This window comes from Struthio camelus, chromosome 3, assembly GCF_040807025.1.
Source record: "Struthio camelus isolate bStrCam1 chromosome 3, bStrCam1.hap1, whole genome shotgun sequence".
Taxonomy (NCBI): domain Eukaryota; kingdom Metazoa; phylum Chordata; class Aves; order Struthioniformes; family Struthionidae; genus Struthio; species Struthio camelus.
In genome coordinates, this window is record NC_090944.1 from 105,331,355 (window position 1) to 105,358,655 (window position 27,301).

Genomic DNA, 27,301 nt, shown 5'->3' on the forward strand with positions numbered 1-27,301 from the left:
CCAGCAATGTGCCCTTGTGGCCAAGAAGGCCAGTGGGCTCCTGGGGTGCATTAGGCAGAGTGTTGCCAGCAGGTCGAGGGAGGTGATCCTGCCCCTCTGCCTCAGCCCTGGGGAGGCCACACCTGGAGTGCTGTGTCCACTTCTGGGCTCCCCAGTACAAGAGAGACATGGCACTCCTGGAGAGAGTCCAGTGGAGGGCTGCAAAGATGATCAGGGGACTGGAGCATCTCTCCTATGTGTGTCCAATTCTGGGCTCCCCAGTACAAGAGAGACATGGCACTACTGGAGAGAGTCCAGTGGAGGGCTGCAAAGATGATCAGGGGACTGGAGCATCTCTCCTATGAAGAAAGACTGCGAGAGCTGGGCCTGTTCAGCCTGGAGAAGAGAAGATTGAGAGGTGATCTGATCAACGTGTATAAGTATCTGAAGGGGGAGTGTCGAGAGGGTGAGGCCAATCTCTTCTCCGTGGTGCCCAGCAACAGGACGAGAGGCAACGGGCAGAAACTGAAACACAGGAAGTTCGGTCTGAACCTGAGGAAAAACTTCTTCACTGTGAGGGTGACAGAGCACTGGAACAGGTTGCCCAGAGAGGTAGTGGAGTCTCCTTCCCTGGAGATATTCACAACCCGTCTGGATGTGATCCTGGGCAACATGCTCTAGAGGTCCCTGCTTGAGCAGGGAGGTTGGACTAGATGATCTCCAGAGGTCCCTTCCAACCTAAACCATTCTGTGATTCTGTGATTTTGTAAAATAATATTTCAAAACAAAACTGCTCACAAATGCATTCAAATTGAATTTAGTACTCTGAAAAGTCAGCATAAATTTCCTGTTATTTATGCCAGAGAAGTAGAAAACTAGGACTTATTCTAAAGCATGATCAACAGAATATCATATTAATAAGTAGATAATGCGGGATTAAGGCATATTCATTTCATCAGGATTTATATTACTGTTTGAAATAGAAAACCCCCAACAGCTAAAGTAAAAATGAATTCAGTATTACAGGATTCAAGCTGCACGCTCCCAGGGAACACTGTGGTTTTGGAGAACTCCCTAGGATATCACTTTCACGGGCTAAGGGTGAAGGCCTCTCTAGGACTATTCCCTCCAACCCAGAAAGGAACAAACGTAATTCAGCTTAATCAACACAGCTTGGCTCTCCACAGGATTTTTCTTTTATAAAGCTCTTTGTGTACATTAATGATACACTCTGAGGTAACAATTATTCTTAGTTCCCTTTTCTTCATCAAAATGTGTATGCATATATGTATATACATGTATATATCTTTTGTCTAAGAGATATGTCATGAAATAATAAAAAGGATACACAATCTACTTATATCATTAGCGAACGATTTTAACAGGCATCTAAAGAGATGCTCAAGCCTTTGATCACACAGGAGAAAAATCCAACACCTAAAAACAGTTACTGATACTGTGGGTATTACCGAGTATTACTTCTTTTTTCCCTGAAGCAAAACCGAACACACATCCAACCTGATGTTGGAGTTACTGTGCTGTTTTCTTCACTATCCCAACAATAACATACATGAAGAGGAGCTGAGAACAGGCCATTCACATGGCAAAACAGAGTAAAGCAAAAAGTTAGTCCAAACTTAAGTGCGTATGGTATATACAGAGCTGCAGTGAAATGAGTGTATGGAAAAAAATATTCCAAGGAGACTAATACATTTGCAACTCAATGCTTCTCTTCTCAAGGCTTGTTCAAAAAATGCATGCATATTTGTGGCTGAAAAGCAACTATGATGATCAGAAAGTACAAGTGGAAAAAAATGGAGGAGACAACTTAGTAAGCTGAGAACCTTCTCACTATCCTGAATTGCTGTTCAGAAAAACAACTTAGAAGACACTATGTATTCTTCCATCAGCTAGAATCAGCTAAAATAAAAACTGGCAAATTAAATACTAGATGCAGAATTTTCACACTTCTAAGAGCCTTCTAACATTCTGAAATAGGATACTACTCTCTTTTCTGTCCGTGAAATCTTTGTGCTTAATATGCCAGATTGGTGAAGCTGTATCTTTTTTCCTCTTTTGCTTTATTAGAATCCTATAAAATGTGAACATACAAACGCAAAAATTATGTACTTCAATGCCACTACCATTCAGGGCTTTGGAGCTCAATAATTACACAAAATGACCCTTTATATCTGTCTGACTTGCCCCAGCAGGCATTACTAGTAGCACAGAGAATAGAATAATGAGAACCCTCAGTTTATTTTAGTCAAGCAAGACTTGAAATTGAGCTCAACAATGTGACAATTTTCCAGACATCTTGCTTAAATACATTCCATCTTCGTATTGTATGAATGTGGCTACACTGCAGTTCTGGAGAAGACATTTGGATTTCACAAGAGTTTATGTGAAGTTATCTTCGCATAAAATAGGATGAACTGCAGTCCAAATATACTCAGCTTTATACAAGAGGTACAAGAGCAGTTTTTCATACTCTGTTCCACTCTGCCACTTGGCAGCTTGGGTGTGAACCAGAATTAAGGACTGTACAAAAACTAGACAAGAACGTTCTTTTCTCATTCTAGGTACGACAGGACAACGTACGATTCAGCAAGCAGAGAACTGATGTGAGCAGACAAACAACTGGAAAGAAAAAAGAGTTGAGAAGTGCTCTATGACAGAAAACAGTCATATGAAAATGGTTAAGGAGAAGAATCACGGGTGAAAGAGGATGTGAGTTTATTCTAGAGATGGGATCACAAGGCGAACTGGAGGAACTAGAGGAGAAGAGAAGGAAAAACTCCTATGCTTGTGGCTAAGTATGAGAAACTGCATATATGAATACACATAACCACATGCAGCAAGCAATTATGAACAAGGGTATTCAGACTCTACAAATCTTATCTCTAGGGCAACAGAAATAATCAGTCATGATAGAGATTAGCAAGGTTTCACAAAGGTATACCTAGAAGCAGAATCTAAAATTGAGTAAGCCACTAATGATGTGCAATCTGGAAGTATTTTCTTACTTCAAGTCCCTAAAAAACATGGAAAATAGTCAATTGTACATTCTGAAAAGTGGTTTAAAACTGTTAGATGCAATAGCTGTTTTCAGCCTTGGACCTTTCCAGAGAGTGTTCTTTGCCATGACTTATTATCAAAGGAAATAAAACAGCTTCTGAAAACTGGAAATGCATGTAGAATACCATACAATAGAAATCTTAAACACTGGAAAAGAGCAGTAAACTAGAAGTTGAAAATTACTCTGAGAAATTCAAAAATCAATCAGAAAATATTACAGAAATATAAATTTTGTTAATGAATCCCATCTGCCCCAAATGGCTTATATAAAGTATTAATTACATCCATATAGAAATTACAACAAATTGCAGTGGCTATAGCCACTTGGCTCAGAATTTAGGAACTGAAAGAGCAATAATAATAACAATAAAAATAATATAATGTTGCAATGGCAACATGAAAGTAAGTCGAAATTTTTAAACATCTACGACAACCCAGCAGCATACTTTGAATAATAAACAATAATACAGCAGAAGAAATGAATTAACACAGTAAAACACTATAAGCCCTCTGAAAGTAAAGTCATGCCCTTCACCAAGGAAATGATAAAACTGGCCGCAAACAGTCACATAGACAGTTGATGCCAATTCCCCAGGAACACCTCATAAATAAACCATGTGCATTGTCTCCCAAATTCTATCAGAGTATCAGATTCTTTCTTCCTACTGGGAAACTGAACATTATATGACTGCTATCATGGATTACATGTTGGAGTAACTCCATGTTGGAGTACAACAACTACACAAGACAGAACTTTAAAGAATGACATCCAGTTGATAACCTTGATGATAGCCTGTTTCATATTTGTCTTTACAGTGCTTATTTTATCAAAAGAAACATTAACTCTGAGGTCTAACTCCTCCTGGCCTTTGGTGTTTTCTGTTTTTCATTTGACTTTCAGACTTTCTGTCAGCATTTTTTCCTAACAAGTACATGTCTCTACTGTTCAGCAGTAACACACTCAAGCTAAGTTACCATAATTTTTTTTTTTTTTAATAGACCAGGCTGGCTTTCATTACTGTCATACTGTGCAGAGAAAAATAGTTTATTCTGAAAACGAAGAAAATTAGCCTACCTGCAGCATTTTAAAATTGACAGTTACCTAGGCAGTACGCATGAATTGGCTCCCTCTTAGGGAGGGTAAGCCAGCTCTCCCTGCAAAGATAACGGACACCTAGTTTCTGCGTTCAGCCTTTCAAGACTATGAGCGAAGAGGAGGTTAGGAGTAGCCTGTCAGCTTCTCACTCTGAGCACCGAATTATTAATTTACACAAAATACCACTAAAATTTACACAAAATACCCTTAAAACAACCAAAAGCAGCATTCTCAAAGTTTATAAGGAAACTTCATACTTCAGTAGACCATCAAAGCCAACACATGCTATTTCAACATAACTTGATTTAATTTTCTTTCTCATGAGTTTGTTTGCCGCTCAGAGACACCTGGCGAGGTTTGTATCTGTTGTCTTTTTGGTTCATCCTACCCCTTGTGCCAGAGATTCAGCAGAATTGTTTGGAGACCTCACAAAACACTTGCAAGACAGCAAGCCAATGACTTCAACAAAGGATTAAAACTTCACTGAAAGATCAGGTAGACAGACAAGCCAAGAAGAAAAGGAAACAATTATTAGCCATATTTATTTTTGAAGACCGGAAAGGGAACATAGAATACTACCAACAAATAAATTTTTTTTCAGTGTAAATATGGAAATATCTCTTCAAATGTGTGCCACTGTGAAAGTCTCTTGCGTTTTAACTCCCTCCACTTCCATTTGCTACTGCAGCATATCCTATATTGGAAAACAAGCAAGATCTTTTTCTAGAGTCTACTGCAGGACAATATTAGACACAGAACTAAGGCCTAAAAGCATAAATCCAGTATCTAGATTTCACACAGATCTAAAATTTGTAGAGGAAATAGGCATTACTTGGAGTATATTTTTCTCCAAAGAACTCGTATCTGAGCCTCACAGAAATACATTTATAATGGTATCTCATAGCAGATTCTTAGCTCACTATTGCTCTGAGAGGCCCTGGTAGTTGAACAGGCATAGTCCCATGCAGGGATATGCCTGCCTCTCATTTTCTTTAAAGGGGCACAAGCAGAAACTATCATAATTTTTATACCAATGTTATCAGTTAGCCCTTTTCCAGCAGGGATGTCAAATAAAGCATTCCACCCCCCCCACCCCCCCCCCAAAAAAAAAAGATTTGAAAGATTTGGCTGAGACAGGAAATCTTTGCAAACTTAGACCATATTAGAAAACATTCTGAATTGTTTTCATTTTGTTTCTTCCAGTGCAAAGAGGAGTGCTGGATTCATAAAAATATGGAGAACGAAGAGATGAGGGTATCGTCGCTTCTACCCTGTTATCCTGTAGTCCGGTTAAGGCAAATTGCTAAATGCAGGAATCTTTAACTGGCTGCCTAAACCCCAAGAAGTGGGTCAAACACAGCCACAGTGCACGAGTTGGAGTCTCGCTGATGCTAGGGGAGTGCCCGAACTGCTTGGCTTTGGGCGTTCTGAGGCAAATTTCTCTCTCCTGCTGGAGCTGCGCTGTTTGCGTAAAATGCCTAACGTATCTCTGGTAAGGGGAAGGACAGAGACAGAATGACTATAACTGCAACGTTACGGCCCTGGGGAGGTGAGATACCTGCGTTCTGGTCATAGCTCCATGAAATACTTAGTACAAGAGCTCACTCTAGAACACATCCAGTCCGGTGGTGTAGGTGTCTCTAGGTGCTGGAAAATATAAATTCCCTGTGCTAAAGCATCTCTTGCATCCAACAGGCATATCTTTACCATGATGCTATTATATCAAATCAGGCAAACTGTACCACTTCTACCTTGTTACTGCTTCTGTTAACTGTGGTTAAAATCTAGCTCTTCAGGCCCTCTCTTCTGCTTTTGTTAAAATTACATGAAGTTAAAATAACTTGTTTTTCTTGTTAGGGGAAAAAATTCTCACGTTTAAAATTTGGTTCAATCCATGATGCCTTTTTTTAGTTCAGAAACTGAATCAAAAAATCAATTTTTCACATAGCCCTACCAGTGACTGGCTCATTTTTCTCTTTTCAATATGCTTTGTCTCCTTCACATACACATTCAGTGTACGAGTCACTGAATGATGATGTCTCTTCCAAGAAAACTGTTCTACATTTAACTATTTTAGAGCACTAAGAGCATGGCTGCTGAAACAGAAAACCCTTTTTTGCGCATAGCAACACTTTTCAGTATTTTTCAAAACTCAGCAAGCCCATGAAGTCGTCCAGCTCTGACTATATGAAATTATGATCTTCTCTACTTTACAAAAAAGTCCTAATATTAGTAGCGTTCAGTATTTACATAGTACTTTACTGACTAATCCTCAAATATCCACAAAGAATAAAAATACTATCCTCACTTTACAGATTAAACAGTAGTATTTGTGCTGTATATTGACTTATTCAGCTGGCATTTTGAAAGTCTGTATTAAACAGATTATAATGTTCTTTAAAATCAGTCTCTGTTTAAACAATCTTTTAGGACATTGGACCTAACTCTGAAAATCGTCTGAAGAGACTGCTCAGGTAATAAAACTCAGTATGCAACTAAAACAATTTATAAGTTCGATACCTACGTCCTGAAGGTAAATCTTCAAGAAAATTTAGATTATCAGTCTGCCACTACAGTGAAAATCCTACCTGAAAAAAAAATTAAATACATGTAAAGGGTTTTCTTTTCTGTGCTGGGTGGTTGTGAAAAAAAAAAAAAAGTCTCATTTACTGATTGCGAAGGGAAAGAGATTTAAACCGAACACATAAAAAATGCTGTTAAATGTAAAGAAACTGCCTGAAAATGGAGAATGGAGGGAGAATGGCACAAACCTTTTAACTTCTACCAGTTACAGGTAATATAGCATTAAATATAACTGGATAGAGTAGGAAACTTTCAAAGAGAAAAAAGATTTTTCAAATTGCTTATTTTTCTTTGTAATTTTTTAATCCTCAATGACCTCAATTTTTCTGGTGCCCACTGAGCTTTTGTAATTGCCAGCTTTAGGACTAGGTCTTTGAATTTATTTAGCACAGATAATTACAGACAGTGCTATGAGGGCTATGCTTAATATTACACGTTTCCCACTACCTGACCCTGTTAAGACCTAAAGTGTTAGGACTGGCATTTTCTAACCTGGATGCTTGTGTGTCAGAGCACAAAATCAGGGGAAATACAATTCCCTAATTGATATAAAAGTAGTTCCTGCAGCTATTACTTTCTAGAGTACCTATGTTTTGAATCAGGATCTTGAAGTATATCACAAAGCAGCAGCTACCTCTACTTTCCCATGCTTGTCCAAGATTAAGGCTTTCAAAAAGGTTTGGTTTGAATATGGTCAGTAGATACTTGAACTTGGCAGCCAATAAGCAATTCCATCTGCACTGTGCATACTTTTCTTTTGACTGCTATGCCTTATGAATGCGTACAAGGAACAAGTGTAAAAAGAAGCTCCCCGGCCTCCCGCCCGATTTTGGCCTTTTAGTGTTCCTGCTGTTGGGGGCAGACAAAAAGATCTATCTTATCCACTGCACTGAGATGCCTTTGAGAATGATTAAATCTCCTTTAGTCTTTCCCCAGGGCTAGAGATAGAAGTCAAGATTTCTGTTCATCAATATCCTGTCCTTTATAGACAGTAAAAGCACATGTCAAGTTCTCTTTCACCAGCCTTTCCAGACCACATTAGAACGTATGCTTGATTTTCATCACCTGTTAAGAGATGGAATATAAACTTTAGAAAACGTATATCAGCAGCGTTGCTAGAAAGGACTGAATAGCTCTCTTGCCCAGTGTGACAAACTGTGACATATCTCTGTCAATTTGTAAACTCCATTTTGTTTGGGTTCACATAAATACAGGATGGGTGGTGACTGTCCCCACGTGAGCTGAAGACTTCAATTTCATCCCACATGAGAAAGCATGTCTTGTGGGAAATGGACTGGAGGAAAAGGAGAGAAACAGGATTTCTATAAGCTTGAACTTCCCTAGGGATCAGCCAGAAAATCATATCCTATCGACATTCACTGAATGCTGGGCATGCCTTGCTTTTGGATAAGCAATATGGATAAATTTGCAGCCTGTCCTTTCAATCCCACGACAAGTATCTGAGTCATTCTTTACTTGGAATCAGAACTATCAAATGGTTTAAGAGAGCTGTTGGGGCTATCAACACTGAATTACTCTTCCGTACTAGAACAACAGGTTTTATCCACGGATCCAGGAATTACAGAAAAGCCAATGGAGAGTACATATGCGTGGAGGGAGCCCGGAATTCTCCGGACTGATGTATACAAATTAAAAATAGAACAGTTTTTCTGGTTTTATTTCTTTTTTAAGAAGGGTGTCTTTCTATACAAGGGTCCTAGTCAAAAGCAGATTACCTGGCCTATATGCACTGACCACATCACAAGAGCAAGGCTGAGTTGAGTTCAATTGTTGATCTGTTTTGGTTTGGTGGTCTTCCATTTTTGGGGGAAAATTTGGGGGATCACAAAAGCAAAGGCATGGTAGTCAGATTGCTTCTGAGAATGAGCAATCAAACCGGAAAACACAACAATGATCTGAATCTTCAAAACTTGATTCTGGTTTGAAAGTCTAGGTATTCAGCCACACTAGAAGATTCTACTTCTTAAAGTTACATTTACTGGAGTCTAGTGTTAGTAAGCTACAGGTTATGTAAAGACCATTTTTACAGTCAGAGTCAGCTCTGTAACTAGTGAACAAAAGGAAGCTCCAGTTCCAGGTCCAGTTTCCAGTTCCTCCTTGGGTAAATAAGTAGAAAAAAATTAAACTTACTTGCAGGAAACTTTTGTACGATCAGCCACCATGGTCCATTGCTGCTGATTTGTTGAAACCTCAATGTAGTAGCTGTAGCTTCGATCATCACAGTCCCAAAGAAGCAACCTAAGCATGACAAAGTAGTTGAGGGCTGAGTACAATGAACATTAACCAAGTTGCTTTAGTCTTCTAGTCCTTTATTTCCTCTTAAACCTTTTTCAACTGAACTGTTTCTTCTGTAATGTGCCTCTAATATTTAACAAGGTCTTTTAACAGTAGTTTCTGTCATCTCAGACTTGAATGTCTCTATTCTCATCATCCTAAGGCCAATAACTGACTTACAATATCCATCTTATTCTCAATATTCTATGACATTCATCTAATTACTTCTAATTTGTTTCAAAGACAATGAATGAACTAATTTTTTTGGCAATGTAGAATTGCCTGCTTTAAACCTAAATACAAGATCTGGTTGGAAAGGTCAGTTTAAGAGGGGAAAGAAGAAAAATTCAGAATTTTGTGACTAAAAGAAGACACTACCTTTTTACTTGCATTCTCTTTTTTTAGTAAACATACCAGAAATACTAAGATAAGGACAATAAAATAACCTAGGAATAAAATAAGGAAAAAAAAAATGTTGATCAAATTGCTAAAACAAACAAACAAACAAAACCCCCCAAAAGTAACAGACCCACTCCATATTCATCCTCATAAATAGGGAGCCCTTCAGGAAGGGCACCAAGTGATATATTAAAAATTAGCCTTCAGTTTCTATCCTTGTTCCCCAGAAAGGAAGATGACGTATCAAGGATGGGATTTAAGTACCTCTTTTTCAAAAGGCTTATCTGGAAAATAACAGTAAGTCATTCTTCCTGTAAATTGTACCCTCTTTACCCCTTCCCCTAAATGGAGATTAACTCCTTGTTGTAACAGATATTTGAAACCCCAACATCATTCCTTGGTTTTCTTTTGTTTCTAAAGATATGAATCAAAGCAAGTAGCATGATATCCGCAGCAAGACCAAGAACCTTTCCCCCCCACCCCCGGGTTGCATGTGGTATTGAAATACATGTATTTAAGAAAAAAATCCAATGCAGAATGTCCTCTTTAGCAAAGATAACTGCTATATTCTTCACAGCATGTTTTGGAACCAATATGGATATGCAGCTCCTTTTCATCCAATGAAGCATCCACAAAGGGCAAGAGCGTATCTACAGACCTTCAAGGGGCAAGGGACCTGTTGAAACGCTGCCAGAAACTTCTGTAATTTCTTCTTTAGGGGCAGTGAAGTGTGCTCCCTTTTTTGATTAACAGAGGTGATTTTGCTTCCATTTTACATAAATGCCTTAGCTAGTATCATTCTATTGATAAGCAGGGTGCAGTTTAGCACAACTAATTGCTGTTCTTTCTGTTTTCATACAAACTCAACAGCAAATGTGGTATTAAAACAAAATCTCCAAAATCTTTGCTATTTGAGTTAGAGGTGACTGGAGGCAAAACCGGCATGCTGCATTTACCATTTTCTAAAATAATGCTCTCTCATCAGTCTACCCAAAGTTTTCGAATTGTAATATTCTAATTGAACAAGGTTCATTACAGAAAAATAGGCAGGTTTTGCTGATTTTGCTGTTGTCAAACTCTTATGCTCTGAACCCTTACTCAGTACACCAATGGAAAATAAATACCATATTGCTCATATGATATACTGGCTGTTACCAGTTTTTGTGTTCTTCTGATCTTCAAGTTTTCATAAGCAAAATTTGCTAACGCTTGCTAGGATGACTGCTTAAATCTAACTATTTATTATAGAAGTCAAATAGGCAAAGCACTGCTAACCATCCAAAAAAACATACAACTGAACTGATGACCTAAATCAGAATAACTATAGCCACCACATACACAAAGAGAACTGTGAAAGCTGGGTAATACAGCCAAATTGGGTTCTTCAGCTGTGAGGAAGAACCTCTATAGATCCTCATTGTTCAAAGCGCAACAGATAAAGATCTGTGGACTGCCAATGAAAATAGCTGAGAAATATTTAAAAAGAAAAGGAACTTGTGTCACACTACAGACTTTCCCAGGCACAGAGTTTCAGTTTGTCTCTCTTTAAGAGTCTCTTACAAGCCTGAGTTTTATGTTATAAATTCCCTTCTCCCAGGTGGGAAAATCTTTCTTGCTTTCAGCTGCTACCTCTGCTGTGAGGAAAGTAACTGCAAAAATTATTGCTCAGCTTTAACATTAATAAACAAGAGTGCTAGAGGGAGAAAAATGACCTAGCTAGAGGGCGAACACAGAATCCTCACTCGTACGGAGAAATGCTGTCCAAAGCAGAAGCTGGACTGTCTTAGGAATTCATTTATCAAGGACATGCATCTTTGCCCTAGAAAACAGTGCTGTTACTTCTGCTCAAAACAATCTGGTTTAGCTCTTCATTTCCCATTTTGGAATCACTGCATTCAAAGTGAAGCCAGGTCTACCGGACAATCAGATTTGAAGTAACTCTTGAGATGCTTTCAACTCAATCTAGCTCTTTAATAGTATCAAAAATCATAAGCTATCAACAGTAGCCTTAAGAAGCTAAAATAAAGCACTTAAAATAGAAGTCTTTTAGCCTGTATTCATACTGCCTATCTGCAAATTAAAAATTCAGAGTTGATTTAGTAAAAACATAAAAATCAAAAGAGATCGCTGGGGCATCATACAAGACTCGGTTAGAAGAAAAAAAGAACTCTGCTTCATCAGATCCTCCCCATTCTGCTTTTCCGCAGCTTGAAGGTCTCCAAATACTGAAGAGATTGAATGTAGCACATTTTCTCTTTAAAAAAAGTCTGAAAGTTTATGGATTAAAATCCTGGATTTTGTAACTACTTATAAACAACAGATACTGACTCAATTTAACATCTACATTTGGGCTAAGTCTTCTAAATGATAAGAAGAAGGAAGGGCAAAACATATGTGAACTGTTTTCTTTTAAAAAGGCAATTAAAATGTAGCTAATTATGGTTTTCAGTAGGACCTTTCTCATCACTGGAGGCTCAGTGCTGTTTCCTTGATCCAGGTCTTCAAAGGTATGATCAAGAGTTTGAATTTCAGAAGCACACTAGGGACTGTAATTTTAACCAACAGTACTGTAATTAAAACACAACTGACTTGGTTTTAGAGCTAAAGGCTAAGAGGACTTATGTCCTTCTTTTAAGAATGTATAAATTGCTTTCTCCCCCAACAATCCAGTCCAAGTTAAATGGCTTGAAAAAAGCATATGGCTTGGGATTATAAAACAAAAGTAAATTAAGTTATGAAACAAAAGTAAATTAAAGTTGGCAGAATAATTCACAAAGTGACTTAACATGCACGATAAATACAGATCTTTGTTCCTTTGGGACTTGTGAAAGACAGAAAATAAAAGTTTCTTCTTCAACTCCCTGCAATGAGGAGGAGTTTTCTGTAGGAGAGAGAGGAAAGGGAGACCCACCACATAACCTCTTTGGAATTTATTCTGCATGAAACGCCTTTCCTGAGAAACAACAAAACTCTCAGGCATTTACATGAATATTCACCAGTGCACACTGGGCACAAGGGCCACGTTTTATGCCATGTACACTAATCTTTCAAACACATTCCAGGCAAACTACCAGGATAAATTTTGCAGAGAAGCTACGCTTTTCTGTGATGGATACTGAATGGCTGGAAGGAGAATATTTTGCTGAAAAAGTCAGAACTATACTCATTAAAAATACATCTGTTTATAGAAAAATTGCCTATGTTCCTAGGACATCCCCTGTTAGACTAAAATGCTAAATTAGCTCTTGTTAGTAAATCTTGCCCTCAGGATTGAGCAAGAAAAGCTGAATGAGACTTCAGATCATTCCCTGCAATGCCAAGAGATTTGAATGTACTTCTCATATGCTAACGCTTTTGGAATCTAAAGGTCAAGCCTGTTCATCATTTAATATGGTACTGTTATTTACACTACATGTTGAAAATGCCTCATTTTATAAAATAAGTGCTTTTCAAATATAGATAACTGTTTTCACAGTACAGCTGTGGAAAACTGATGGGCAGCTGGATAAGTGTCTTGTCCAACGTTTCAAAGTAAATCAGGGATAAACCGAGGCATAAAATTCAGACCTTGCAGCTCTTTGTGCGAACATGTTTCCTCTCACGATCATAATCTCTGTTATTCCCACAAAGATCTATACAATTTTAACTATGGAAGTCCATTCTCAGTTGGCACTAGCTGTTAAAATCCTGCTCCCCCTTTAAGTTGCTTACAACACAACAGATGATGAAGGTCTTTGAGGCCCCTTTATGAAGGAAGACAACTTGACAAAAGCCAGTCATCCAGTGCAGACTGACCACAAGATGAAGCCCGGTCGGAAGCTGAGCAATGTGAGCTGAGGGGTTCTCCAGCCGCAAAGCAGAGAACTGATGTGTCCAGAGGACTGCTTCAACAAGCTGTCTGCATATGGGCAGCAGAAAATCATGAGACTAAAGGCTAACCAATGCCACCGAAGGTGTGAGAAGGGCTCCGACTGGAAGCAGAGACACCGACTGGAAGCAGAGACAATACCTCTCAGGCACAATACTTCGAGTGGCTGACTACAGGTACCTTTTGTAGCAAAGAAACTTCCTGATGCTGTTTGTTTCTGCTGTGCTCAGAAAAGCAGAACTTTTTTTTTTTTTTGGTGCAATCATGTTATTTAGTAAGAAAGTATACAGACTTGCACCATCAATTTCTCTTTCTAAAAGAAGTAAATCTGCAGAGCTTCACATATCGGCTGCCTGTTACACAAAAAAGGCTACAGTACTTTTTCAACAGTACTTACCACATGCAGTGTAAATATTTGATAATACTATGTTCATAAATTACAGGCATACTGATGGAAAATCAAAAGATGGAAAGAAATTAAAACATAAGGTAATAACACTTCTTTAAAGAAGTGTGAAAAAATGAAAACAAAATGAAAATGAAAAAATGAAAAAAGAGTATTTTTAGACAATTGTTATTATATTTTTGAGTGCAGTTGTCTATAATCCCCTCTCATTTTCTGCAGATGATTTGTCTCAGTAGTTATCCTGCAGCAAACCAATCCTTAGGATCCCACAGATGAGTCAAAATGCTGCATATTTGTTATGTGCTTGCATCATCTTTCATTCTGAGTTATGACTGCACTCAAGTCAGGCATGAATAGCAAATGAGCAGCAAAGAAAGAAAAAGTTCATGAGCAGAAATGGTAAGGAAAATGAGGAAGCATAAGAGATGTATAGGACGATGATATAAGCATACAGAAAATATGTTAAAGCTACTTGATATAATTTGTGACTTTAAGAACTACTCTGGAGATGAAAATCACAACAGTTGGCTACCAAGTATTAGTACTGAAGTCTTCAAAGAGATTAGAAAGGGATAAGTGGTTTATCTGCTTTTACAGAGGTGAAAAGTATTTCTATTTACTTTAACATGAAAACCACACAGTACAGAAGAATTGTCCCTCCACATATACTGTAATAAATTCTGCTCCATCAGGGTTTTTTTCCTCTCTCTTTTGGAAAAAAGCAGAAAAAAATCCTATAAAGTTGTCAGCCAAAGATTGTAGTACAATATTATTATATTTCTAGTCAAGATAAATGTTGGGAGAGAATAAGAGACAGCTATTTTGATATGGCAGCCTTTTCAATACTAAAGTGGTACCCATTTAACAGTTAAATAAAAGGCACTTAAACTATGTTTACCATGATAAACACATCAATTGCTATGCTTCTGTTCCTAGTTAAACATAATATTTTTTCTGTCATTGATAAAGGCCTTTTCAGAGAAGAAAAATAGGAAGGTTATTTTCTTTCCAGGCAGGTGACAACATGGAAAAACTAGCTCAAGTGAAGTAATTTATTTTCTCTGTCAGTTAACTGTTCCAATTATCTTGTAATCTGTCCCAGGCAGAAGGCTTAATAAAAGAATACATCTCTTAAACTATAAAATGTTTTTATTTCCATAACTTAGAATACGCTATTTAGTTATAATTATTTAAAATAAAACGTTTTCCAGGCCTTTTCTGGTAAGGACTACTAATGGGCATTGACTATCATTACATCTCTTTAAGAAGTTCTAAGTAAATTCTGATGTGGCAGTCAAGAGCTCCCAATTTATAAACAAATACTTGAAGTATTTGACATTAACAAGGTTTCAACATGTTCTTCCACAGGATCACTGTACCCAAGTTGGGATGTTATAGTCTAGATGGGTGGACTACTAAAGGGTAGTGAAAACTGGTCAGATTGTTTCAAAGGGTAGTGGTTAATGGCTGATAACCTACCCGGAGGCTCGCTGCAAAAATTCCTCCAGAGTCTGTTCTGGGACCTATCCTGCTTAATATTGTTGTCAAAGATCTGAAGGAGGAGACGGAGTGAGCCTTCACCTAACTGGTGGAAAACAGTAAACTGTGGGGTGCAATAAATACACAGCCAAAGGTACAGCTGTCATTCAGGGTTGATTCCTAGCCACAAGGTAGGCTAGAGGAATGGGCAAACAGGAACCTCACAAAGTTCAACAAAGACAAAAGCAAAATCCTGCACCTATCCACAGACCGATTCACTGCAGTAACACAGGCTGAGGTCTGACTGGCTCTACTGAAAAGCACATGGGAGTCGTGGCGGACAGAAGACGAAACTGCACGAAAAAAAATTACACTGTGAGGATAATTAAGCATTGGTACAGGCCACCCAGAGAGGTTGTGCAATCTCCGTCCTTGGAGGTTTTCAAGACCTGACTGCATAAAGCTCTGAGCAGGATGGTCTTATCTCATAGCTGACCCTACTTTCAGGAAGAAGCTGGAATAGATGACGTCCTCAAGTCCTTTCCAACCTGAAGGATTCTGTGATACTAAGACAAATGGATGAATTTTGCAGAAATCATGCATACAAGATATATTCTTGAAACATTTAGTTCTCTATGCATATCTAATACATACTGGAGTTTCAACAGTTCTGCTGCTTTATTCATACTCAGAACTTAGTTGCCATGGTAATACCTTCTGACTTAGAAGCTCTCTCCTGTGGCATGCTGATTTCTATATTCTACAAGCATCTACTACCCTTTTTCCAAAGGCTTATATACTCTCTCAGATACAACTATATTCCATGACATATTAATGTTTTTGAACTTTTAACATATGTTAATTCCTAATTGTTGATTTCGAACCTAAACTCAGATACAATGACTCAGATTCTGGGGGCAGAGCAATTCTGTGGATGCTCTGTGCAAGGACAGTAGACGGCTAGCCTAACAAAAATACTCTGGGAAATTTTTTTCTGCTAGGTGGAAAGATGAGAGATCAAGGGAGTTTTCAAGCAAGACGACAACAGAAAAAACAGGCAACGAATAGTGTTCAAGCGGTTGTGGAAGATTCTCTCCTGTTCAAAAAAATCTCAAAATGCTTTCATTAACATGAAATACTAAAACTTTGTTTTCATTTGCGTTTATATGTAATTTGATCTTTTGACCTCTGTACCAGCCACAGATTTTACATGTCAGTTAATATATTCTTAGTCCTTCACAGGGCCAAGCCTCTGCTGCTACTTAAAATCAAGTTCAAATTGGCATGAAAATGATGCAATTACTTTTCAATTATCTTTCTTAAGAAATCTGAGCACTGTGCCTTCCTGTTCTTTACTTGAGTTTCAATACTTAGTTGAACATCAAAAACACCAAACTCTAAAGCATAAAATATTCACTGTGGAAAATGGCTAACTATACTTTTCATTTAACTTATTTCATGCAGCAAGAACAATGCTGGACTCTCATTGTGCATATGGTCTATAAGCTGGCAAACAAACAAAAACTACTTTTGTTATGGTTTAAGGATTTGCCTAGATGTCTGATTTTAAACTCTATCTTCAAAGTTTTATAATGCTCACAACAATATCACAAGCTGAAATGAAAACACAGCTTTTGAAGAGGGGAGTGATTATTTCCTTCACTTTTCAAGATTCAGGGCTAGTAAAAGCAAAAAAGGTATGCCAAGTCTGCAATTTTAAAGAAAACGCACTTCAAAAACTCTTCTTTTTAAAAAGGCAAATATAGTCCGAATACATAAGAAAGTAGGTTCTACGAGAACTGCCACCATCTCAGACATTTCCTTACATCCCTGCTGATATTCTCCTTAAACGTGGACAAATATCTCAGGCACAAAAATGGGCAGTTACACAATGGATTTCAAATCTCACTTGCTAATCAGTCAGTTGTCTATTCTGACAAAAAGAAGGCATAGTACTAGCTTCTAGCAATACATATTTATGTATAGAGCCTCTGCTGCTAGCCAGTACCTAGGCTGGAGTTTCCAAATTCTCTCGCTGGCATTGTAATTTCAGAAAGCTTTCCTTCTTTTTTTCATTGGCATTGAGAATACAAATTCAGCTCCTGACAACATATTGTTCTAAGTTTACAGACAACACTAAAACATTAAGACAGAAATGTGCATGTCTGATTTAATGAAACAAACCACTTATTTTACAGTTTGAGGATCTGAAGTTGGCAAGAACGTTTCTTTCTTCACCTGGGAACAGTTCTGCTCTCCAATCTATTTCCAAAGCACAAAAGCAAGGGGAACTGAAGAAGCAAGAAGCTTTTACTTTCGCCAAAACTTTGTTCTCCAAACGTATATGGGCTTTTACTCCAGAAACAGCTCAGTGAAATTTAATTCCTGATCTAAATGCATTCATTAATCCATCTTTGTAAAGTCATATTCAGGTTACTGTGCCCTTTTTACACATTCCTTGTTCAAGTAAGAGCTGGAACTAATTGCATAGTGAAAAGGCAAGTTAGGAGTAGGCAGGTCTGACACTGAGATGATAGCTTTCTTCAATAAATACTTGTGCTTTCATAATGAGATGCATATGACAGCGGAACTGCACCTACTCTTACCACAAGTGGAGATGCAACTAAATTTCTCTTTGAATATAACAGATAGCTATACATCTTTAACATTAAAATTTGAATATTGCTATTTTGCCTCTGAAATGTATTTTTCCGGAATTGCATTGCTGTATCTTGACATGCAGTTCTATAATACATTTAATTTTTAACTTGGCCATTATATGGAAGTAAAAATCCAAACATCGATACTAAAATAGTCCCCCAATTATCATAATTTCCAAATATCATATAATCTAAAGAAAATAACCGTGCTCAGTAAAAGTCTCATCGTTGTCCTTAATTTAGAGAAGAATAATCTCCTTACCGTATTGATCCAATCATGTAGGGCTGTGCCAGCTGTACTACAATAGCTCCACTCCCAAGCTGATGGCACGTATACCCAGAATCCCAGTCATAGTTTTTTGTGTCTCCATTCAACAAGGCATTACGACTTCGGCTTACACCCTCAATCACACTGGCACAGTCTGCAATTGTTGCAACATTCTCAGTGGGAACTGTGAATTTAAACATAAAGAAGACAGATGTAGTAATGCAGCCAGAAAACAGTTCAGATACTAATCGCCTTTATTTCTGGAAAGAATAAAAAAGAGGATGAAACTACGATCAATACATGGGAATGTAACTCTGTTTAGCATGAATTACGAAGCACAGTCAAGATGCACAAATAATTTTACAGCATTAATTCCAGAACAGTTAGGTAAATTAACAGACAGATTCCCATCTTGGAGATGACATGACAGCACTTTTTTAACAGAGCTGGGAAAAAAAATTTTTGTCCAGCAAAACTTTAGAAAATTTCAAACAATTTCTTATCTTCTCGTTCTCATAATGAAAACAAACTCATCTCCAAGGAAAAAAAAAAAAGAGAGACAATAAGTAAGTGGGAGACAGTTTAAAGCATTGAATTGGATTGTGGGGAACCAGGACTCAAATTCTTCAAAACCAGGCCTCACATGTTCTCAGCTCAGGTGACAATTCTCAACACGTACCTGTTGGTACTACTGATGCTCTTTTAGCCAGAAATTTCACCTCAGATTTTAGAAAATTACATTAAAAAAAAATTGATTAAATACTTAATTACAAAAAATCTTGGGCTATGAGAGCGGAAGAGGGACTGACAGGTCTGTCCAGCCAAATGGAACAGCAACTACAGAAGCATTTCTCACTCGATCAAAATTAGGAAAAAGGAAAGACCAAACTCTGCAGCAAAGAAGCTGTAATATCGCAACGCCAAAAGAAATGAAACTACATACAACTGATTCTCTTGGAAAAAGAAAAGCCAAAGTATAGGATGATGATTTTCCTCCTGGAGATACCGGTAAAATTATATGGGACTTTTTTCCTCCTAATTTCATCCAAGAAAACCTGTGGCAGATAATTCTTCTATTTTATATGCAGCCATAAAAATGCCGGCATGCAACTGCTATGCCAAACAAAATCAAAGGTTTTACTGCAGAATATGGAACTCACCTTCTGTCACGATCCTTAAATGCAGTTATTTGAATATTATAGGGAAAATGAATAAATTTAGAGAACCGAAGTAGTTCTCAATTTAGTGAAAGCATTCCTTAGATGACCATGAGAACACAGAGTTTCAGTGTCCAATGTTACATCTCAATTCTAATTGCATAGCATTGTGTTTCCCAACTGCTACCTTGTGCTGTACACCTATAATGAGCTCGCTCTTTCACCTTTACAACCCTCTCTTGCAATCAATGTACATCCAACTTCAGTTCCTCCTTCTCCTTGGCACTCCTAAAGTTGAATACTCTAGTTTTGGAACTGCTGTTACAAACTGAATTAGATGAAGGCTAACTCAACTGTTTACTAGGTATTTTTAGAAGTAAAGGAACATTACATACCCAACAATAAAACATGTTGGTGTATGGGGAGCTATTTTTCTTTGGCAAAGGATGCCAGGACCTAGAAATCTTCCCTAGGATAGGAATGCTCTTCTACTGCTTCTTTAGTCCTGCTTAATCTGATTTAAAATGCAGTGTTAAGTAGCTCCCCCTTCTTTTCAAAACAAACACAATTCACAGTAGACTTAGTGTTGGATGTCATTTCAGCAACGTGAAAGATAAGACAATAGCAGCTCCTCTAGGAACAGGCAGAAAGAAGGAGGTACATCTTCTTGTGCACAAAACACTTTCTCAACACTGTTTTACAAGTGCTTCAACACTTACTTTTTGAATTACCTATTATTTTCTTTTCTTAACATTTAATCAAGTACAGTGCTTTGTTTTCACCTGTAATTTGGAGGGACTAAGAATGTCTCTCAAGCTTTCTGAACATCATCTTCCAGTAAGATGAAAGATAAACATAATAGAGTTTTTAAGGCGTCCTACTTATGTCCAGCACTTTCTCAAAAAGCTTAGTTTTTTTGCTAACCTCTTCAGCTTTTCAAGCTTTCTCAGCTTTTTCATGTCTATCTCTATCCAGTAATGAGAAAATTAACAAGACTGCAAAATGATGCTCTCTGAACTTGTGAAAAAAAAAAAAAAAACCCAAGCTTACCTGCTTAGCCTTTGTTTTCTGGGGAAATACTGAAAACATTGATTGTTTGAGTTAAATGAGGACAAAAATTCTCCCTTCAGGGGCTAAATAAAAAGGTACGATTTTATGCGCCTGCATCTGTGCCTGATGAAGAACAACCAATTTCTGTCTGGTAATGCAATTAAAAAAGGGGAGGAGTGAACAAGTTGCCAAACATTATCTGATTGCCAATGGTCAGTTCAACAAAATCTCCCCATACCAAACATTTTTGAAAAGCAGAACAACAACAACCAAGCCAAAACGTGAACTACACAAAAAAATTAGAAGAAATACATAAGACCTAAAACAAAAACTATTTGAATTATCACAAATGGTGTATAGTACAGATGAAAATGGATTTGTACGCCATTTTGAGCTCACTGCAGACCGAAATCTTACTTACAGAGTTGCATATGAGCAGTTCTAAAATACGAATTTAAACTATCACGTTGTCTGAAAATGGCTGAAATACAGCCATAGGAAATTTGAGAGTTAGTCATGAAAGTCTCCAGCCAAAAAAAAAAAAAAAAAGACAAAACTTTCCATGAAGAGTTAAGATTCTGTGTTTTAAGTGTGCTATTCTCAGGAGCAGAATCTTCATGAAAAGGAACATGAGAACCTCTAAGCTTATTGCCAGATAGTCCCTCAATTCACTGTACTGGAAAAGCAACTGTTTCGTAGAAACGCACTGTCAAACATACTATCATCTCTGTATGCCTCATCAAAAACTACTAAAACCACCACATTATTATTCTAGAAATCTCTTGAAGTACTATCACTGAAAACCGATATTCAGAAGTTCTCAGATTCTTACTGGGGAGAAAATGGTAGATGTCAGAAGTACTTTTATAGGAAGGATCTGAATAAAGCAGAGATCAACAATTCAAACCAAAAGCACAGCGGCATCTAAAAACGTCTAGCTTGGCTTCCTTCTCTTCATCGGCAGTTCAGAAAACTTCCTTGGGCATCCATTTTATATGGGCATTAAAGCATCTTCCATATACTGCCACTTTTTGCAGGAAAAGGAAGCTACTGATTACTGGGTTAAAAAGGAGTAAAAAGCAAAATGCCAAAGTCAACTTTCATGTTGAGGCCCTATAACATACTCTGGATACCCTGTGAGCAATATAAGGCATCAACACTGTGCAACCTCAGTTTATTCACCATATTTCTGGCATTACCCTGCTCCTTCTCACACTTAGACTTCTGCACTAACCCAGGAACTCCCAAGATGATGTCACCCTGAATAGCTGCACTCCTTAATAAATGCCCAGAAACTATTTTATTGAATATTTAATGCAATTCTGTGGGGTTTTTTTTACAGTGGTAAATTAGAAAGTGATTCTAACTAATTACAGCATGCAGAAGGTGCTACGCTTCCTTCTCTCCAGTGGGGGTTTGCCATTCCTTATTTTGAATGTTCATAATCATCTTTCATACTCGCCTGATAAATTTATTAAAAACACCATCTGTTGGGGACTCTGCTCTGTGCTGTATTTTCAGGTCTTGTAGTTCCCTTCCTTTTTCCCATTGGAATTTCTGATTCAATTTGTGTCATTTGTTTACAAAAAAGTACTGCCAAAAACAATAGCGTTGCTTTTCTTTTTTTCTTTTTGCTTTTTCTCACAAGCGTCAGCTACCCAGCTATTACAGTAACCAAGCTTGTAAGAGAAGACAAAAGAGAAGAGATTACAAGCATGGAAATTCTTTTTTCACTGTTCATATAGCAGTTTCGCTCTGACAAATAAAATTTGCTTTTATGGAATACAACGGATCTGGGCGAGCAAAGCATACATATTCTGTAAGCAAACAAAAGTACAAGATCGAGCTTGCAGACAGCTGCATGAAAACAGTTATTAAAACTTATTTCATTGTTTCCTGGTCTTATTCTGCAAGTAAGAAGAAATGAATAGCATAGCAGCATATTTAATTCCAGTAAAATTATTTTTCTAAAGGATTGTCATTTCCAAGGTACGGCCTAAGGACCAAGGCAAAGTATAGGTGACTATACCAGCTATGTTTAAAGATAAGACAGACGTGTTAGTCAACTGTCCTTAGCAATCTCCCACGAGAAAAACGTCTTGGGAATGTGCGACAGACCTCGGCCATATCTATTTATTCCTGCTTATCAAGGTGTATTCTTTTTCATAAAAGGATTTTTGGCACACTTGGTTTTCCATAGAAATTTTTCTTCCTGAAGTACTCAGAAAAAAAAAAAAAATGCCGCCTTTATAATGCATTGCCTTCTGCATCTGAGTCCAAAATAGTTCCTTTCATCCACCCAGTCTGGACAAGTCAGATTCTGTTTACTTTGCATTCAGCACAACTTCATTGCCTTCATCTGGGTAACATGGAAAAAATGATTTAAAATTCTGGAAAAAAAAAAGAGTCTCTGGCCACTGGAAGGAACAAAATGGAGCTGGTTCAGAATACCTATTAATAAAACTTTAATTCAATTACTAAAACAGATATAGAGAGATAGCTGATCTGCTGAGTACAATTAGCTTATAGAAAGGCTGTAGTTTAAAACATTATGGGCTGTTGAATATATTTAAAATGTACTCTAGACAATTAGCAGTCAAAGGATCTCAGCTAAAGTGTCATCACTGCCACAAAAACTACACATTTTATTGACTTTTCTTAAAACACATACAAAACTGTCAAGGTGTACATGCAAGAACAGATGGGGGTGAATGGCATGTACCCAAACGCATTTCAACCCATTGCAGAGCTATGCAGTCAGGGTTGTAAGACTTTGGACAACTCTTTATGAAGAAACAATTAACAAGAAATTATATTGGAGGAAGTATATTTTTGTTTTATTTAATTCAAAGAAGTGATTTTTCCTCTCACTCTGTCACCTGTTAGATGCTCAGCTTTCAATCTCTCCATTTCATGGTAAAATCATTTTTTTCTCTACAGAGGTGACAAAAGTTTCCTCACTAGAAAATGACAGGTAGAAAAAAGAAAGCTCAGAGCAAAGGAGAAAAGAAGAAAATTAGGTTTGTCACTATATCAGGTTTTGATTTTATTGCATTGAAACAATTAAAAAGATGTTGGACGTTTTGCTTTCATTATTTTCCACTTGGCAAATTATTTATTTTTAAATCTCATCATTATTCAAGACACAAACTAGCACTTGTTTATTTGCTATATGGTAAAAAATGTTAAGTCTCCAGTCTTCTCACTAATTGGAAGTACAATCACAAACTCCTCTTTCCCCTTCCATGTACTCTTTCATGTTTCCTTGGGCTGAATCTACCTATCATGAGGCTGCAGATTGAACTAAATCAACTAGCTGATCTATCAAAAAATGACTAATTTTTTTCAGTGGTTTAGTTTTCTGTCAGATCAGCTAGCTAATTAAGGTTATTCCACAATGCAGAGCAAAGAGATTTGACTCAAGAGAAGCAACAAAATATTATGACTGGCATTGAGATCACTAGGTTATTTAAAAGAAAAAACAAAGAATACAAGACTGTGTGTTAAGATTATGTCACAGGCCTGCAATGCCACATCTTATCACCATGCTTTCATCCTCCACACACATCTTAGGTTATATTCCTCTATTTATTTCATAAACCCCTTGGAAGATAGGGAACTTATCACTCATCATATTTGGGCCTCGCTGGAAGCCTGTAAGTACGCTACCTTCCACAATACAAGTAATTGGTGTAGTTGTTGGTTTTGTCCAGAGCTAGCTTATCATATACTATTAGCATGAGCACTTTTAAAGATCAGAACCAAAGATGCCAGCAGAGGTCTGCTAGCAGTGTATTCAACCGCTGCTTCCAAGTGAGCTTTTTCTTTCTTTCTTTTTTAAAATGAGTAATGAGTCACATATGCACTTTTTTTAAGATTTATTCCTTTAGTTTTCTGTGAAAAAGTAGACTCTCTTTTTTAATAAGGCAAAAAATTAAGGACTAGAATTTGTTTTCACAACTGTGGCTAAAACAGGAGTGGGAGAAACACAAGAAGAATTATTCTGGTAATAGTTTTTGGACAAGTAGAGCATAAGTCAGGATATGGGCAGAACCCACTGAAAAGAAAGAACTGTTGCAGCCTTTAAAATAATGCAACTCTCCAACTACAGCTCCTAATAACACCTACTACCAAGACAGACAGAAGTGCAGTGCTGAATAACATTGCAAAGTTGTTTTTTTTTTGAAATTCAATCAATAATTTAAGAAACATCAATTCCAAATCATCTATATTTGTTTTGCAATATGACCCCGTTCTATTTCACTGAAAAGCTTTCTGCAAGCCATATTAAGCTGGAAACACAGGAGTATGTAAAACTTCATTAAAAAACAATGAATCTCAGCATTTTTGGTGTTGGACATGTATGTCTTCTTTTCTCATGCTAGGCATGCGAGGCTTAAGAGATATGCTTAAGACCACCAAGTAAATTACAGGATCGTTGAGGTTAGAAAGGACCTCTGGAAATCATCTAGTCCAACCCCCTTGCTCAAAGCAGGGTCAGATAGGTGAGAGGAAAAAAATAAAATAAAATAAAAAAGGCTTTTCCTATGTTTAAATGTAACTTCCTGTATCTCAGCTTGTGCCCTTTGCCTCTTGTCTTGTTACTGGGCACTGCCGAGAAGAGTCTGGGCTCTGTCTTCTCTTTACTTCCCCCAATCAGGTATTTATAGACATTGATAAGATCCCTCCCAGAGCCTTTTCCACAGATGGAAAAGTCCCAGCTCTTTCAGCATCTCCTCATATGTCACATGCTCCAGTGCCTTAATCTTCATGGCCCTTTGCTGCACTTGCTCCAGTATGCCCATGCCTCTCTTGTACTGAAGAGGCCAGAATAGGACATAGCACTCCAGATATGGACTCCCCAGAGCTGAGTACAGGGGATCACCACCTCCCTCACCCTGCTGGCGACGCTCTGCCTAACGCAGCCCATAATGCTGTTGGCTTTCTTTGTTGCAATACCACATTGCTGGCTCATGTTCAATTTATTGTCCACCAGAACTTTGTCTGCAAAGCTGGTCTCCAGCCAGTCTGCCTCCAGCCTGTACTGGTAAACGGGGCTATTCCTCCCCAGCAGCAGGACTTCCCCATGGCACTTCCCCATGTTGAACTGCATGAGATTCTCTCTCTGCTCATTTCTCATAGAGAAATTCTCTCTCTGCTCATTTCTCATAGAGAGCACAACTCTCTATCAACCGCTCCTCCCAGGTTCGTATCATCTGCAGACTTCCTGAGGGTACTCTCTGTCCCATATTCCAGGTCATTAATGAAGTGGTTAAACAGTATTGCACTCAGTATTGACCCTGGGGCACAGTGCTGGTGACTGGCCTCCAGCAGGACTTCACACTGCTGATGACAACCCTTGGAGTTCTGCAGTCTATCCAGTTTTCAAATCACCTCACTGTTCGCTTTTCTAATCTATACTGCATCTCTCTGTCAGTGTGGATGCTATAGAAGATAGTGTCAAAAGCCTTACTAAAGTCAAGATAAAAAACATCCATTGCTCTCCCTTCATCCACCAAGCCAGTCTACTCACTGTAGAAGGCTATCAGGGTGATTAGGCATGACTTCACCTTCATAAATACATGCTAATTACTCCCAACCACCTTCTTGTCCTTCCTGTGTTTGGAAATGGTTTCCAGAATTATTTCCTCCATCACATTCCCAGGTACCAATGCTAGGCTGACCAGCCTGTAGTTCCCTGGATCCTCCTCTTTATCCTTCTTGAAGATAGATGTGACATTTGCTTTCATCCAGTCCTCAGCAAGCTCCCCAACTGCCATGACCTTTCAAAAGATAACTGAGAGTGGCCTCACAATGACACTGGCCAGATCTCTCAGCACTCATGGGCAGATCCCATCAAGTTCCATGGACTTGTTTATGTCCAGTTTGTTTAAATTTTCCATAACCTCATCTTCCCCCACTACGGATAAGTCTATCTTACCCTGGATTTTCCTGCTGCTTCCAGGGGCCTTGGATTGCTGAAGGTCAGCCCTCCAAGAAAAGACCATAGGGAAGAAGTAACTGAGCACCTTGGCCTTCCCCATGTCCTTTGTAACCAGCTACCGTGCCCCACTCAGCAGTGGGCCCACGTTTTCCCTCATCTTCCTTTTGCTGCTGACATACCTGTAGAAACCCTACTTGTTGCTCTTCGTGTCCTTTGCCAGATTCAACTCCAGGGGGGCTTTGGCTTTCCTAACCCCAGCATGCTTGGAAAGCGTGTCCATGTTCCTCCCAGGTTACTTGTCCCTGCTTCCATTACATGGCTGAGTTTTGTTAGGAGCTTCTTGTTCATCCATGCAGGCTTCCTGCCACCTTTGCTTGTTTTTCTGCTTGTTGGGACGGACCATTCTCAGGCTGGGAAGAGAAGATCCTTGAATATCAACCAGCTCTCCTGGACCCCTCTTCTCTCCAGGATGGTCTCCCATGGGATTCCTCCAAGCACATCCCTGAAAAGGTCAACTTCTACTCTCCAGAAGACCAGGGATGTGACCCTGCTTTTTTCCCATCCTCTCAGGATCCTGAACTCTACCATCTCATGGTTATCGAAGTCAAGGCTGCCCGCAATCTTTATACATCACTATCATGATGAAGATTTACTGCTGAGGTCAAAATACGCCTACTAAATTCTTGCAATAGATGACTTAAAAGTTATGCATCCTGCCCTCACTGAAAACTGATGATATTTAGATGCTGCACCCCTACATTTCAGACTCACATTTGTGCCTTTGAAAAGCTCCTGTAATGACACTGAACAGAAAACTGGATTTTAGAAGCAACGGAAGTCTGTTTTTCCTAATTTACTCAGAAACTCATCCGTAGAATTTGTGTACTTATTCTAGAACTCCTGGCAAAGCCAACACCTTTTGTTTTCAAAGTATTAGGTAGCATCACCCTTTTTCCTTATAAATAATTTGCAATTTTCATTTTATTAGTTCTGTATCAGATGAAATACACTGCACTCAAGTTGATAAACTTTCCTTCTT

The 27,301-nt window shown here is 38.2% G+C and overlaps 1 protein-coding gene across 5 annotated transcripts in view; it reads right to left on the reverse strand.

Annotated features, from left to right (window-relative positions):
* Positions 1–27,301, reverse strand: part of BTBD9 (BTB domain containing 9) — a 149,848-nt gene that overhangs the window by 31,824 nt on the left and 90,723 nt on the right. For 4 of the 5 annotated variants that reach the window (XM_068939544.1, XM_068939547.1, XM_068939545.1 and 1 more), the window contains 2 exons: positions 18,106–18,295; positions 8,888–8,995 (listed from right to left, as the gene is read on the reverse strand). In XM_068939544.1, coding sequence (XP_068795645.1) covers positions 8,888–8,995; positions 18,106–18,295 — 298 coding nt within the window. Of the gene's footprint in view, positions 1–7,771; positions 7,802–8,887; positions 8,996–18,105; positions 18,296–27,301 lie in introns of those variants that run through there. The other variant, XM_068939548.1, reaches the window with a different exon arrangement.